This window comes from Podarcis tiliguerta (assembly GCF_965153285.1).
Source record: "Podarcis tiliguerta genome assembly, chromosome: 1".
In the NCBI taxonomy this organism is placed as follows: Eukaryota; Metazoa; Chordata; class Lepidosauria; order Squamata; family Lacertidae; genus Podarcis; species Podarcis tiliguerta.
The window spans coordinates 67,751,370-67,765,092 of record NC_139534.1 but is presented as its reverse complement, the minus strand read 5'-3'; the positions used below and the strand labels follow the sequence as shown (position 1 = coordinate 67,765,092).

At 38.0% G+C, this 13,723-nt stretch overlaps 1 protein-coding gene across 9 annotated transcripts in view; it reads left to right on the top strand.

The window, feature by feature from the left end:
* The window catches only part of DENND5A (DENN domain containing 5A), a 609,609-nt gene that overhangs the window by 28,950 nt on the left and 566,936 nt on the right, over positions 1 to 13,723 (top strand). For 3 of the 9 annotated variants that reach the window (XM_083457550.1, XM_083457551.1, XM_083457552.1), the window contains 4 exons: positions 1,739 to 1,870; positions 4,558 to 4,710; positions 10,923 to 11,007; positions 12,219 to 12,303. In XM_083457550.1, the coding sequence (XP_083313676.1) occupies positions 1,739 to 1,870; positions 4,558 to 4,710; positions 10,923 to 11,007; positions 12,219 to 12,303 (455 nt within the window). Of the gene's footprint in view, positions 1 to 974; positions 1,080 to 1,738; positions 3,840 to 4,557; positions 4,711 to 5,461; positions 5,567 to 10,922; positions 11,008 to 12,218; positions 13,637 to 13,723 lie in introns of all 9 variants that reach the window. The other 6 variants (XM_083457546.1, XM_083457547.1, XR_014515147.1 and 3 more) reach the window with 5 other exon arrangements.

Below are 13,723 nucleotides of genomic sequence, written 5' to 3'. Positions count from 1 at the left end.
TCCATTTCTGCAGGACCATCTGGTGATGGTTGCATAACTCCAGCTTTCTCATCTCAGTCCATAGGATGGGTCTTTATCTTGCAAAATCTGCCTGGAAGAAGAAGTGTTTCACAAATTTACCTCTTTCCTTCCCACATTTCTGTATTGGCAAGTGTAAATTTAAACTGTCACATCAATTTACACCATCACCTGCCTTATGTGAGGGTTGGATTGCACACTCCTTACCCCTTCCTGATTAGTGACTTTCCGCTGAACTAGCAATTCGCACACATGACACAGAGTAAAGGTGGCCTGGACATCTTCTTGACATCTATGAGGACCCATGTTGTTTGCATGTATGTTGTGTGGAAACAGCCTTATAGTGTGGCTATGCAGTGTGGTTATATTGTTTGTTTTTTGTTGTGGTTTGAACCCTGTTTGCTTTCTCTCTCATGCCTTACCTCTAGTCTTGATAATGACTTCTCCACTAGACTTTCTGAGGTTTGGTTGTCATCATCCAATACCCAAAGAGTAATCTCCCACTTTGCCTAATTGCTTGATTTGTATTACACCAAGGATGCAGAGGAATCCTGTAAACTTTTTGTATAGAGCCAAAAGTATAAATATGCCATTGATGTCAATGGAGGGGGGGCAGTTATATAATCACTGAAGAACAGTCTTGTGCTACCCCAAATATGTAAAAACTGAGTTCTAAGCTTCTGTCATTTTCTTTTTTTAAAAAAATCTTGTCTTATGTGTTGATGCATGCATTTTATTCTTTTCTCTGTTGAAATCTGTTTTTTTAACTTGCATTACATCATTATTCTTTCTCACTTTGGAAAGACATAAATTGTCTTAAGCAGCCTCTGTCCTGTTTTTGCATGCGTGCTCTCATTATTTCATGTCTGCTTACCATGCTTTCATCTAACATGAGCTATATGATTTTTGGTTTGTTTTTGTTTTTTGTTTTGTTGTCTTTCCTGTTTTGCCAGCAGCTGGATTTTCCTTTGCCAGACCTTCAGTTGCAATTTTGTTTAGACTTGGACCAGCATGATTGGCCTTTCAGGCACACTTTTAAATCTGTTTCAGAACTATACCTGGTATGTTGTGTTTGTGTAGGTACATTGTGTTTGTGTGTGCGTGCGTGTGTCTTGTTATATATAATATGAAAACATGGTGTTCGGTTATGGTACTGAACAAAAATACATAGTTAAGTATGTATTTCAGGGAATTTTTCTTACAGTGACTGAAAAGTTCAGTCCAAATGCATTTTATTTGATATAAACCTGGGATCATATTATTATTATGCTATTACAAATATATTGGATAGTGTAATCAGTGCAATGGTTCTCTATTCATGCAATAAAATGCTTCAGTCTTTTCCTTGAACAATAACAATAGCTAGTTATTGATCTCCAGTACAATAAAATAAAAGCATTAATCCTTTGAGAACTCAATATGCAATTTTTTTAGATATTTCTTTGACAAAAGAGCAAAACATGTATGTATGTATGTTTTATAGATTATGTCTGAATGGGATGAGAGTGTTGGAGGTACGTGCAAATGTGTATGTGAAGCCGGTCTTTGGGTGGGTGTTTGATTTTCGTTGTTGTGTATACTGTGTATATACGGACAATGACAAATAAATTTCTATTCTATTCTATTCTATTCTTATAAAACATATACTTCCACATATAAGTGCTTTAAGCGTTTTAAAAGTTGTGCATTTCTATATATGTATGTTCCTCTTTGTTTATAGAAGTATATCCAAGAAGCTCGGAATCTTGGCAGCACTATTCGGCAGCCCAAATTGTCTAACCTTTCGCCATCAGTAATTGCCCAGACCAACTGGAAATTTGTTGAAGGTTTGCTGAAGGAATGTCGAAATAAGGTATTGTGCTGGTCTTTATTGAGGCAGCCTTTGCTAGTACTATGGAGCTAGGTAGTAGACTATGTCCTAATCTTATGGTGCCTTGATGATATTTTATATTGAGATGGAAGGCTCCTTCATTTACTTCAATGGAGGGAGGGATTTCATGCATAGAAAGGGATGTGCCTCAAAATTGCTCCCTCTTGTGTAAAGTATGGGGAAGTCCCCTTGTACAGGAATTTTGTGGGTAGTCAAGTTTAAACATAAGTTTAAATCATAAAAAGAGTACAGTTCAGATAATGTACTCTTTCCTCCATATTATGGTCATGGTTTCTTCTTTTTTGGTCTCAGAGCCACAACTGATGCAATTCTTCTTAAGGCTGTTTTATGGTGCCCATAAATGTTGTGATTTTTTGTACATGATTGTACATGCAGGGAGTTGGACTAGATGACCCTTGGGGTTCCTTCCAACTCTACAGTTCTATGTAGGAAAAGGGAGGAACATCTAACCTTGGTTTTCTGGTACTTGTATTGTCTGATGCAGGTTTCTGCTGTATCCACATATCAGTATTAAATGTTTTGCATGTATCCGTAACTATGGGAAGTTTTGAAGCAGATCTTACCTTAAAGTATTCTGTTGATTTAACAGTGCCAAGGGTTAGCCTTAAGTAATCTGCTATTAGTCAGCTAGAGGAAGATGGATTGAACAGTGTGTGTGAAATCAGGCTTGTATTTCAGCTGAGCCCCTCTATTAGCTAAGCCCATCTTTCAAGACTGATAAATTGGAATTGTCAAATGATAGCAACAGTGGGTATAAGAAGTAAAGTCTGCAGTGTGAGATGATTAAGGATAAACCTTAGAGGCAAATAATATATCTGTAAGAAAAGACAGAGACACAGGACTGTCTCTGCTTTAAAGTTGTTACCTGAGAAAGATGAGATGCTTTTCTTGATAGTGGCAAAGACCTGTGTAAAAAAATGAGCTGAAACTGTATCATGTTCTGTTCCTGTCACAACTGCGCTATAGCGCTAGCATTTTATACCATCTTACAAGAACAGCTGTAAAGTCTATTATCAATTGTTTAATTTTTCCTGGGGCATTTGGAGGAAAATGTGTTGCTGTGTCAGATTGTCAACCAAGGTCCTGTTGTTAAAGTTGTCTGCTGTAGCACGCAATGTAAATTAATTTACTGAAATGGAAAGGCACATTCCTTAAGCCTAGAAGAAAAACTGCTTCTGTAATAATTTATAGATAAAGAGATTTGCTGCTGTAATGATGAGATTGTTGATAACTATTGAATATTTCTAAAACATAATCTTAATAGGTGAGGAACCTTAAAGTGGTCCCCTTTCTCCCTGTTTCATCATTTATCCTTTTCTGAGGGCACCATTTCAGGTGAATCCTGAAACAGAGAGGTAGGGTGTGACACAGTGATATTTGCTGCTTTGGGGAGATGAAAAAGGGCTTAAAATGGTGACATGGTATTAATTTTAGAAGCTGCTGGTTGTGCTGGCAACTTTGGTAGCAGAGGCAGAACTATCCGTACTACAGTGACCACTGTAAAGCCCTTCCTCTCCTCAACAAAGTGGGGAGAGGAGCTTCTTTGGTGCACCCCTGCAGTAGATAATTTCTACAGAGTGGAGAATCCCCAAACAGCATCATCATGAGTGCAGTTTTCCTAATAAGTCATAAACATACCACAACTTTTTTTCTCTTCGAACCTGAAGTTACTTTACATAAGCAGACATGCACAAATGTGCAAAGTATAAGAGTTGTTAATTAGAAATTCTAGATTGTATGTAGACGTGTCCTCCCAGATTTTTTCCAGTTTAATCTATGCTTTTCCACGCAAGGGTTAGGTGGGGTGCAGGAATCCTGAGATCTTTAATTGTATTTTCCTAATTCAAAGATGAGAAATATGGGGCACTCGCAGTAATTTTCATCCACAGAGGTAATGTGTTTAGGATTATCAATTTTCCATTAGGGACAAGTATAGTTGCAGAGTAGTTTTTGCAAGACAATGGCAACATACGTTCTACAGATTAGAAATAAATCATATAATGCTTGAACTCAGAGGAGGATACGGAGTGCCTATAGTATGCACAGAACACACTTTTGTTTTCCAAGCAGGGATGTTTCCAAATGCCTTTTCTGGCTGTAACCACCTGTGCTACACCCCATGACATGCCAGTGGGGCCCATGGTGCTCATGTATGGATTTGGGGGGAACAAGGGCTTCAGCAGGAAGGGGGTGGGCGGGAAAGCCCTGTTCAGCAAGTATAATTCTCTGTTCACATTTCTTTTTGATCTTCTAGACCATTGTGTTTTGAATCTCCCGGTTTTCTTATTGTCTGATTTCTGACATAAATAATATTGCAGAACAGGTGGTGTGGATTTGCACACACATGCAAACCATAGACTTACATTCACTTTTCCATTGTGCTGAACCACTGGTGTCAGCAACTTTTCCATTGTGCTGAACAAGTTTGCCATGTCTGATTTCTATAGAAAAACAAGGCAGAAAAGTGAACAATGCTGGCAGTATGTCACAACAGATAATCATTGCCAGTTAAAACAACACATTTTATAATTAAAATCACTGTATTTTACTCAGCTAACATGTTGCTCACATGATGTGAAGGCTGTCTAATATTCTGGTGGTTTCATCTGACAAATAGTAACTGTCCATTTCTCTTTCTGTCTCAAAAGACAAAGAGAATGCTAGTGGAAAAAATGGGTCGTGAAGCAGTCGAACTTGGTCATGGTGAGGTGAACATTACAGGTGTAGAAGAGAATACATTAATAGCTAGTCTCTGTGATCTCTTGGAAAGGATATGGAGCCATGGTCTGCAGGTGAAGCAGGTAAGAATTGAAATTACCACTCTACAATTTTTCGAATATTTACTTACCTTTTAAAAATGTGCCATCTTTTTGTATTGTTTTCAGATATTAAGAAAGAGTTGTGCTGATACATGCTTGAAATTTTTTGAATGAGATTGAAATCTTTTATGTAAATTAAAATTTGCATTTTAGGTAGAGCTGCTTAATTTAATACTAAGGGTTGGATCCAGCGGAGGATCTTCTGAATGGAGGAGGTAGAGATAATTTTGACAGATTCCTCTTTCAGTGCTCATAGTTGCCTCCTACACTTCTGAATGCTTCCCCAATACCCCAAGGAAATTACCTCTTCCCCAATCCATCCACAGGACAGAGAACACATTTTCTGTGAGCAAAGCTATGCTCACGGGATTTCTGGATCCAGTGCAAAAAGTCCTGACTTATTTTCCCTTGTTTTTTTTAACCTTTACTTTGAGCTTTTAACTAGAAAATGATGAAGTAAGGCACAAAGTCTCATTCCTTTAAAGAGAAACTGCACTGATGGATTTCCTGTATGAAATTGCCGTTCAAAGGAGAACAAAAAAATCGAATTTTGGTTATCTAAGGAGCTTTGGTGGCCTTTATATCTTGTTTTGTAGATTAGAACTTCCTGGTTTTTTTGTTGATCACTTAGGTAGAGCTACCTATGCCCAAATCCACCTCTAGACTGTAACAGTTTTTGTGTGTGCAGGTATATGCTGTCTGACTCTTACCTTCCCTCTTATATACTACATAGGATAGAAGCTGTACTACTTTCATCTTAGAAGATAGAGCATCAGTATACTCTGCTACAACTCAGATTTGGGCCTTTCAGACCAGCAAGCGGCCAACCCTACATAAGGTTAATTCTTTGAATTGATTGAAGATGTTGGCAAACAGTGCTGAACGGTCTGTTGTGGTAGAGTATTTAGGAATCTGATGGAAGAAGTGCAGTATATCCAAGCACTTCCGAAATAAAAGTGTAAAAAAAGAATCACAATTCCTCCTTGTAAAACCAGTTTTGGTTTTCAACCACAGAAGCCTATTTCTGTAAATTTGTTGTTTGAGAAATCATCAGTAGAATATTATACCCCCAGCTCCCTCCATACTACACCCAGCTTTTGCCCCCCACCCCCTTGCTGCTGGATCATCTTAGCCCTGCCTAGCTACCAACTTGCTCTTCCATTTGTGATTGCGGCCTCATATTTATCAACCCAGTTAATGTTGCAAGATGTATGATACTGCTTACCTGTCAGCTTTGAGAGTATTTTTCCTTCTTTGTTGTCATCTCTTGTACGCATGCCATTCTTCTCCCTTGACTTTGTCCATATCTCAGCATGCAGTTCAAGGAAATGAATTGTTGCCTTTCATGTGAGCTTTTCATTCATAATTCCACACAATGTGATTTTCATTTACTATAAGCTCACTTGGGCTTTTGTGCTCTTTACGTGATCTGTTCCAGCACTGGAGCCAGCATATATGTTGTTCATCATGTAAGTGTAATATTGAGAGAGATGTTTACAATGATGTCTTTATTTACGCATTAAATCTCTTTTGTATTGTCTGCCTGCCTTATTGTTTACAGGGCCATCAGTACCATAAGTCCTAAACCAGAATTTAAAAGGGTCTTCTAATCCAGTCTCCTACTGCAAGGCAGGATCATTTACTCTCTAGCTTTTCACAAATCAGGCAGTGAAATCCAGGCCACAATGGGCCACAGGCAGGGGGTAGGTGTATTGCAGAGAAGTGCATGCTGTTTTTCTTGAGTCATATGAAGTTAAGCCAGGGGTAAAGAAAAATAAGTGGTCAAAAATCCAAACATCTTGAGGGGGGAAAATCTTTCTTGGCTCCAGTTTGATGGATAAGAATGAGAAAAATCTATTCATTGCATATTCTTGTCCTGATACCTGTATGAGTGAGCCACCAGAGCAGAAATGCCAATACAGCTTACATTAATCTGATTGAGCCTATTCAGTTTCTTTATTCCTATTTTAGAATATACCAGTTAAATGAACATTGTTTTAATTAATAATGTGAGAATAATTTCAATATTTACTATAAATCAAATGATGTTTGTTAGAAATAATGAACTTGAATAATTATTTACTTCAACATTCCTTAGTAGCCTATGCATTTTTCTGTGTGTCTCCAATAATGTTCACCTATAACAATTAAAAACTACATTCTGATTCCTGACCATACATTAGTGAATTTTTAGCTGTCAGTGTTTATACTCATACACTTCTTGCCCTAAGTAACTTTTCTTAGTAATATGTTACCCTCCCTGATAAATGATCAGTTGTAAAAGGCACTTCACATTTTGCAAACACTCAAGAAATCCTTGGACTAAAAAGCTTGAAGTCAACAACAGTAATTATAATAAATTTTGTTATAAATCTCTGGCCATTTCTGCTGTATTGTTATTAAATCAGGTGTATTTATAAGATGCGCTGGTTTCCATATTAGCCTTTCTTTAACTTCTCAGCAAATTCTTTATAGCGAGTCTGGGATGTGACCCAAAATTTTTTTCTGTCACCATCTTTTTTAATTCTGATATCATCAGTGTTACCCAGATCTTCCTTAGCTCATGGTATATCTCACCTAAACAAAATAAAGAAGGGAAAGGTTAATGAGCACTGATTCTTTCCCTCCCAGCAGCTCTCCACCTTCTCTGGTTGCTGCTTCCTCAACTTTCTGTTTTGGTCTTGGTAACCTTAAATAACAGCAACTCTATCCAACACTAGGAATGAAGTTCAATGGCAGCTGGGTGAGAATTACTTAGATTGAGAAAGGCATTTTTTAATTCTCCTGCTGTATGTACAATAATCAGTAATAGGATATTAATTCCCATGTTTGCTTGAAATATAGCAATGTTTGTTATGGGAGATAATGAATTTTAATAATTATATATTTAATGTAACTTTTTTCTGTGTCTAAATATCAATGCAAATCTTTTTGCATGTTAAATACATTTTTGGTGTTAGTTATAAAATGGAATATGCAAATACTTTAATCCACTCTTCAAGACTTAACACATGCACACTTATCTGGGAGTAAGCCGTACTGGAAACACTGGCGGTTACCGATGAATAAACATGCTGAAGACTAGGCTGCAGTTGTATAACATTCATGATCTGCACTCATCCAGTATGGTTATAAGCAGTTATAAACTTGAATTAGTTTAGTTTTTGTACAGTCTACCTTTTGTCTAATTTGTACAAGTATATAATTTTACTGGAATGCCAAGTCAGAAGTTTAACATCTGAAGGATCCTATCTGAATATTTGAATATTTGAGGTCATATGTATCAACCACTATTCATTAATTTTCTAAATATAACAATCTATAACAATCTTTAGCATTCATCAGTTAATTTATAGATGCTCTTTAGTGTCTCACATTTTTTATAGATGCTCGTTAGTGTCTCACATTTTTTATACTCCAGAATAATGCTATATCCTAAATTTATTTAGCTAATGTATAGTAGTATTTGTTTTATGTTTTGCTTTTTGACCAGCATTCTCAAAATAACTCTTAAAATTTATTAAATACATTGAGATATTAAAAACCATATACTGGTACTTAATACAAGCCTAACAGAGAGTCATCTGATACTGACTTTACCTGCCTCCATCTTTCCCTTTGTTCTTCCCATCCCATGTTAATGATAAAAGGTCTTGGAGTAGGAAGGGAGAGCTCAGTTGGAGCAGAAGGCAAACCTGGTTTTTGTCTTTACCTGATTCCCTCCTTCACCTTTAATGCTTCAAAGATACAGCCTACACAGGTTTTATTTCTGTACAATAAGTTGTTTCATTCATTTGCATCATATTTTATGAATGCTTTGTTACCACTCACATCTGGTGAGAAGTACTGGCTTTCTGGCAGATCCTTGTGTGTGTATGATAGAACATGTTAATTTTGACATTTATGACAGTGTCAGATTTAATTAATGGATCCCACTGGTGGAAACTCGTGTGAGTTCAACTGGCACAACAGGATTTCCCACCCTCTCCTCCCCCTGTGTCTCCCACTCCTATATTGGCTTGAAGGGGTCAGGAGAACCCCCATAACAGTGTAGGGAGGGGGCGCGAAGGGAGATTGTTCCATCAGGCAAGCAGAAACTGACAAAGTGATCTCCTTAGGGCTGAATTCCTTCTAAGGTAAACTGATTTTGGTTACATGGTGGTGATCTCCATGGAGGAAATAACTTATGTGTGGAGTTGCACTTATTCTTATGCTTCTTTTCATTTATCTATAGCTTACCCACGTTTTATATTTGGTGGTTATTAGCCCTATGTGAACTAGTCCTTTAGGGTATTCTCTTCCACATGCCTTGCAAGCTATGTTGCAGTCATAATAGGTTATAGCATGTTTCTCTTTGAAATAATGAGTTCTCTCTTACAGATATAATCACCCTGCTGCTATTAACCTGAACACTTAGTCTGGAATGCTGGGGAGGGGTGACAGGAGCCAAATTGGGTCCTATTACAACAAATGAGTGAATGGGTTTCATTATGTCCTATTGTGCTAGGTAGATATCAGCTTTCAGATAGTATTTTTGATGATCTGTAGATTGCTCTGGACAAACCCACGTGCTGGTTGGTGTTTGTGCCACTCAGGAATTAAATTTGTAACAATCATGAGAGACTAGGCCATCCAGTTCTTGCTTAGGAGTCATTTTAGTAGCTGCTACCACTTTTTTTACATCCAGTTATGCAAGGATTTCTGAAAGGTTGTCTAGAATTCTGTTGTTCTGGGCGATAGAAAGAGCCAGGACACTGGTACCTAATGTGTTAAGATTGGACTCAGCATCTGGCAGCCCAAGCCACGATCTGGAAGACAACTTCTCTACAAGAAAGACGTGGATGCTTTAAAGCAGGACAGAAGGGTTTGGGGAGCATGCATGGGTTGCCGTGCATTGTTTACAAGGGAAAGTAGCTGGCTGATGAGGAACAGCTCCATGATTTGGTTCAAGGTCAAGAATCAAATTTTGGAAGCTGGCGACAACATAGATGAAGTGCAGACTTTCCTTTCTATATCTGAGGCCAGTGGGGATCCATTGAATCTGCAGCTAGGAAATGGTGCCCCAGTTTTATCAGGGTTTCATAAAGAATGAGAAGCTTAGCTGTAGTAAGATCATGCACATGCGTTACCTCTGTATTGTACTGTACAGTATTTTATTATATCCAAATTCAAGTGTCTTGGCAAGACTTTGAGATTTGACCAGAGCTTTGGACAAACCAGGAGCAAACAAATTCTGTTAAAACAATTCAGGAATATAGAAAATAAACATAAAATGGGACTTTAATTAGAAGTCTGTCCTAGAATAAATGTAGTGGCATTCGGTAGGATTGCATGCAGGTACCTGTGAACGTGTATTGGGAATAAGTCCCATTAAATCCAGTGGGCCTTATTCCCAAGTTTGAGTAGACATAGGGTTGTAGCCTTGGATTTATAAAGAATAACCCAAATATCCAGAGTAAATTAAGTCTGTCAAAAACAGCATAGTAAAATCTGCCCAGCTCGGCAGAGACTGGCAGTAGAATTTAAGTTGGTCTGTCAACATTACCATGTCCCTTATTGAGGGATGGGTTTCCTTTTGATTATGATCTGACGGGAATGGGGAACCTATAGCTCTCCAGCTGTTGCTGGACTACAACTTGCATAAATCTCTGACTATAGGCCATTCTGGCCGGGGCTGATAGGACAAGTGGAGGACACCCACCTGTGTGTCATAAGAACACAACACTAGTATTGCCACACACGTTGGTGATAGCTTATTAAATTTCTCTTTATCAAAGGCAGGTTACAGTAAAGTTGAGAACCTTTTCAACAAAGGCTAGGTTAATCTGGATAACATACCAGTTTTGCATGCCTTTGAATACTGCATTTTATATTTATATTGCTTTCTCAGACTTCTTGTGATATGAAATGACTGGGTAGTGGAGTACACAATAGAGGCTCAGCTATGAGAATATGTGGTCGGAGTGGAAGTAGTTGATATGTATAGCTTGCTTTAGGCTGATTGGCAGTTTAATGGAATAATTTAGTGAATATAGGAAAAGGTTTGTGTGTTGATTTGTTTTAGAGATTTTGTCTCGGTACAGTAATATCTGATGATTTAATATGGAACATTTTTGAAATAAAACTAAAGATATGAATAATGCTCAAAATTAGAAATTTATGCTGCATTTGACAATCTTTCTTTTAAATCTTAGGGGAAGTCTGCTTTGTGGTCACATTTGTTACATTACCAAGAAAATAGACAGCGAAAACCTACATCCGGAAGCTTCAGTACCTCAGGTATTGTTAGTTTGTATGAAGGTTATGAACAGTGTTCTCCGTTTTGAGAAAGAAAAAGTCACAAAAGAGTGATTGCACCAAACACAGATTTATTAAGTTATATTTATTTATTAACTTCAACAATGTATATTATTATTTCACACCAAGTCTTTTAAGTGTTGCACAATAAGAATACAAAAAAGATACAAATGAGATAAAATCAGTTAAACTTAACCATAAAATCAGAAAAATGCCTGCTGAAATAAAAAGGTATTCACTAAGTGCCAGAAGTTAACAGAGAACAGGTTTGTTCGATCGTGACTGGGAGGGAGCTGCACAGAGTTAGGTCCACAGCACACAAGCTGTATGTCTGACTCATGGGGATAACTAATAGTGACTCCTCTGAGGACGTCCTTGATTGGGCAGAAGAACAAGGAATCAGGTGGTCTTTAAGGTGGGCATATGAACAGTCAGTGCAAGCTATGTGCTGGTGGAAGTCTGTCCCCAGGAACAGTCTAGCTGCAGCATTTTGCTCCAGGTGAGCTTCTGGACCTGGCTCCTGGGTAACCACACATAGAGTGCACTCCAATAACTGAGTCTTGAGATTAGCAGTGCATGCATAACTGTGTCCAGGCTATCCCTGTCCAAGAATGTCCATAGCTTTAGCTGGTAAAAGGCATTCCTAGCCACTGAGACTGCCTGAGCTTACAGCAACAAATATGTATCCAGGAGCACCCCCAACTATGAACATGCTCTTTCTGAAGGAGTACACAAGCTGAAGCCAAGTCACCTGATCACAATACATTTCATCCATCAGGGTGACTAAGTGTGGTTCAGTCTCAAAACCTGCCACGACCTTCCCTACAGTGAGAATATTTGGAACTGGTTGGTAGTCCAAACCAATGGATCCAGGGCTATATTTTTTAAGAGTGGCCATAGGTGGCAGTGATCACTCCCTCATGCAATTACACATTAACTATCATCTGGATCCAAGATGGGCAGGGGTCATATCTAGAAGCATATCATCTAGAGCTCCAGGGATTCTTCCTCCACAGTGGGAGTCAGCAACCTCCAGACTATCCCCTGTGGGCTGGCTGCTAGGTTCTTGTGAATGTTTGCAGTAAGCCCAAATATTCATTTGCTGACTAAGTGCATTGCTAAAATGGAAAGCATTTACCAATGTAAATACAAATCAATATTTGTACTAATACAAAATGTTATCTTTAATTTAGGAATACTACTTGATTCAGAAAGAAGGAAGTCGGATGCCAGCCCAGCAATGTCTCCCTTAAGAGTATCTCTCATCCAAGACATGAGGTTGGTTTTAAAAAACAACAAAAACACAAAACTTTCATGAAAGGTTTATCAATATTTTAAGTACAGCTGACTTTAAAATAGCTCCTTGTTAGCTTTTTTAGTTAGCCTCTTTTTCCTGATTTGAGATGGACAGTGCAATCCTAAGAATGGTTACTGAGAAGCAGGTCCCATTGTGTTCAGTGGGTTTTACTTCCTAGTAAGCAAGTTGAGGATTGCAGTTCTAGTTCTTCTCTTCCAAAGTTCTCCTTAAGTGATTAAAAGTCAGTGTCTGTTTTTCTTTTTACAGTGAAATGACTTCTTGTAAATTAAACTCACTCTGTGGAGAAAAGGCCTAATTCAAAATTGTGTGAAGCTGTAGGAATTGGATAGGTTAAGTTTATTTTATCATAAGCATTTATAGGCAAGTCTATTCCATTGGATGCATGGAATGAACTTAAAAAGGTAGTTTATTATTATATTTGTTAAATTTCTGCCCTGTCCTCTGTCCCAAAGGAGCCAGGGCTAGTGTGTCTGCATGTATGTGTGTACTGTGGAAGAAAAACCCAGTTAACAAGTTGAGCTTGAAAGTTAAAAAGTGGCATCCAACCAACTAACTAACTAACTTGTTCCATCAACACAGAGATTTCCACTTGCACAGTAGAACTTCCTCCCCATCTCTGTGTGCACACCCCAAAGCTGCTCCACAGACTTTGGAGAATACCCAGACCAGATTTAGGGGGAAAGTTCTGCTGAGCAAGCAGAAATCCTTCCACTGATGCATTGAGTTAGTTGAGTGCCTGTCCATTTCATGCATTTTAAGTAGACTTTAGCATATGTAGTACATTAATATGGCAACTACTCTCAAGTGGCAAGTATTAAAATTGTCTTATTTTACCTTTAGTAATTAAGCAGTATATAAAATAGCTTAAATATATGAATAAGCACAGAATGCAAAAAAACAAGAGTGCTTTATTTTTTGTAGCAGTTAGATTCAGTAGGTATATATGCTGAGCAGGAAGAAGTGAATGGTTTCAGAACAAACTAATAATCTATTGAGCATTTGTTGTATGATAGAGAAACATAGACAGGTACACTTTTTATGTCATATGACATTGCTGTTGTAGTCATTGCTGATAAATATTTTATTACAGGGAGGGAAAACTAAGACATGGGGGCTACCAGAAGGCTCTCTATCCAGCCCCCAGGTCTCTGTCTGGCCATCCCTGTCTCTCCAGTCCACCCCCCCCCCAAACTTTGCTTCATACCTTCCTTGTCCGGGAAGAATTTACAAAGCTAGCAGCTTTCTAATAACGTTCTCTCTTCTGGAAACAATGATTAATGCTGAGGCCTAGAAGTCAAACATTTCATGAATATGATTACCAATTTGCTGTGTGCATATCTAACAAGTCACTCAGCCTTTCTGAATATAACATTCTCGCAT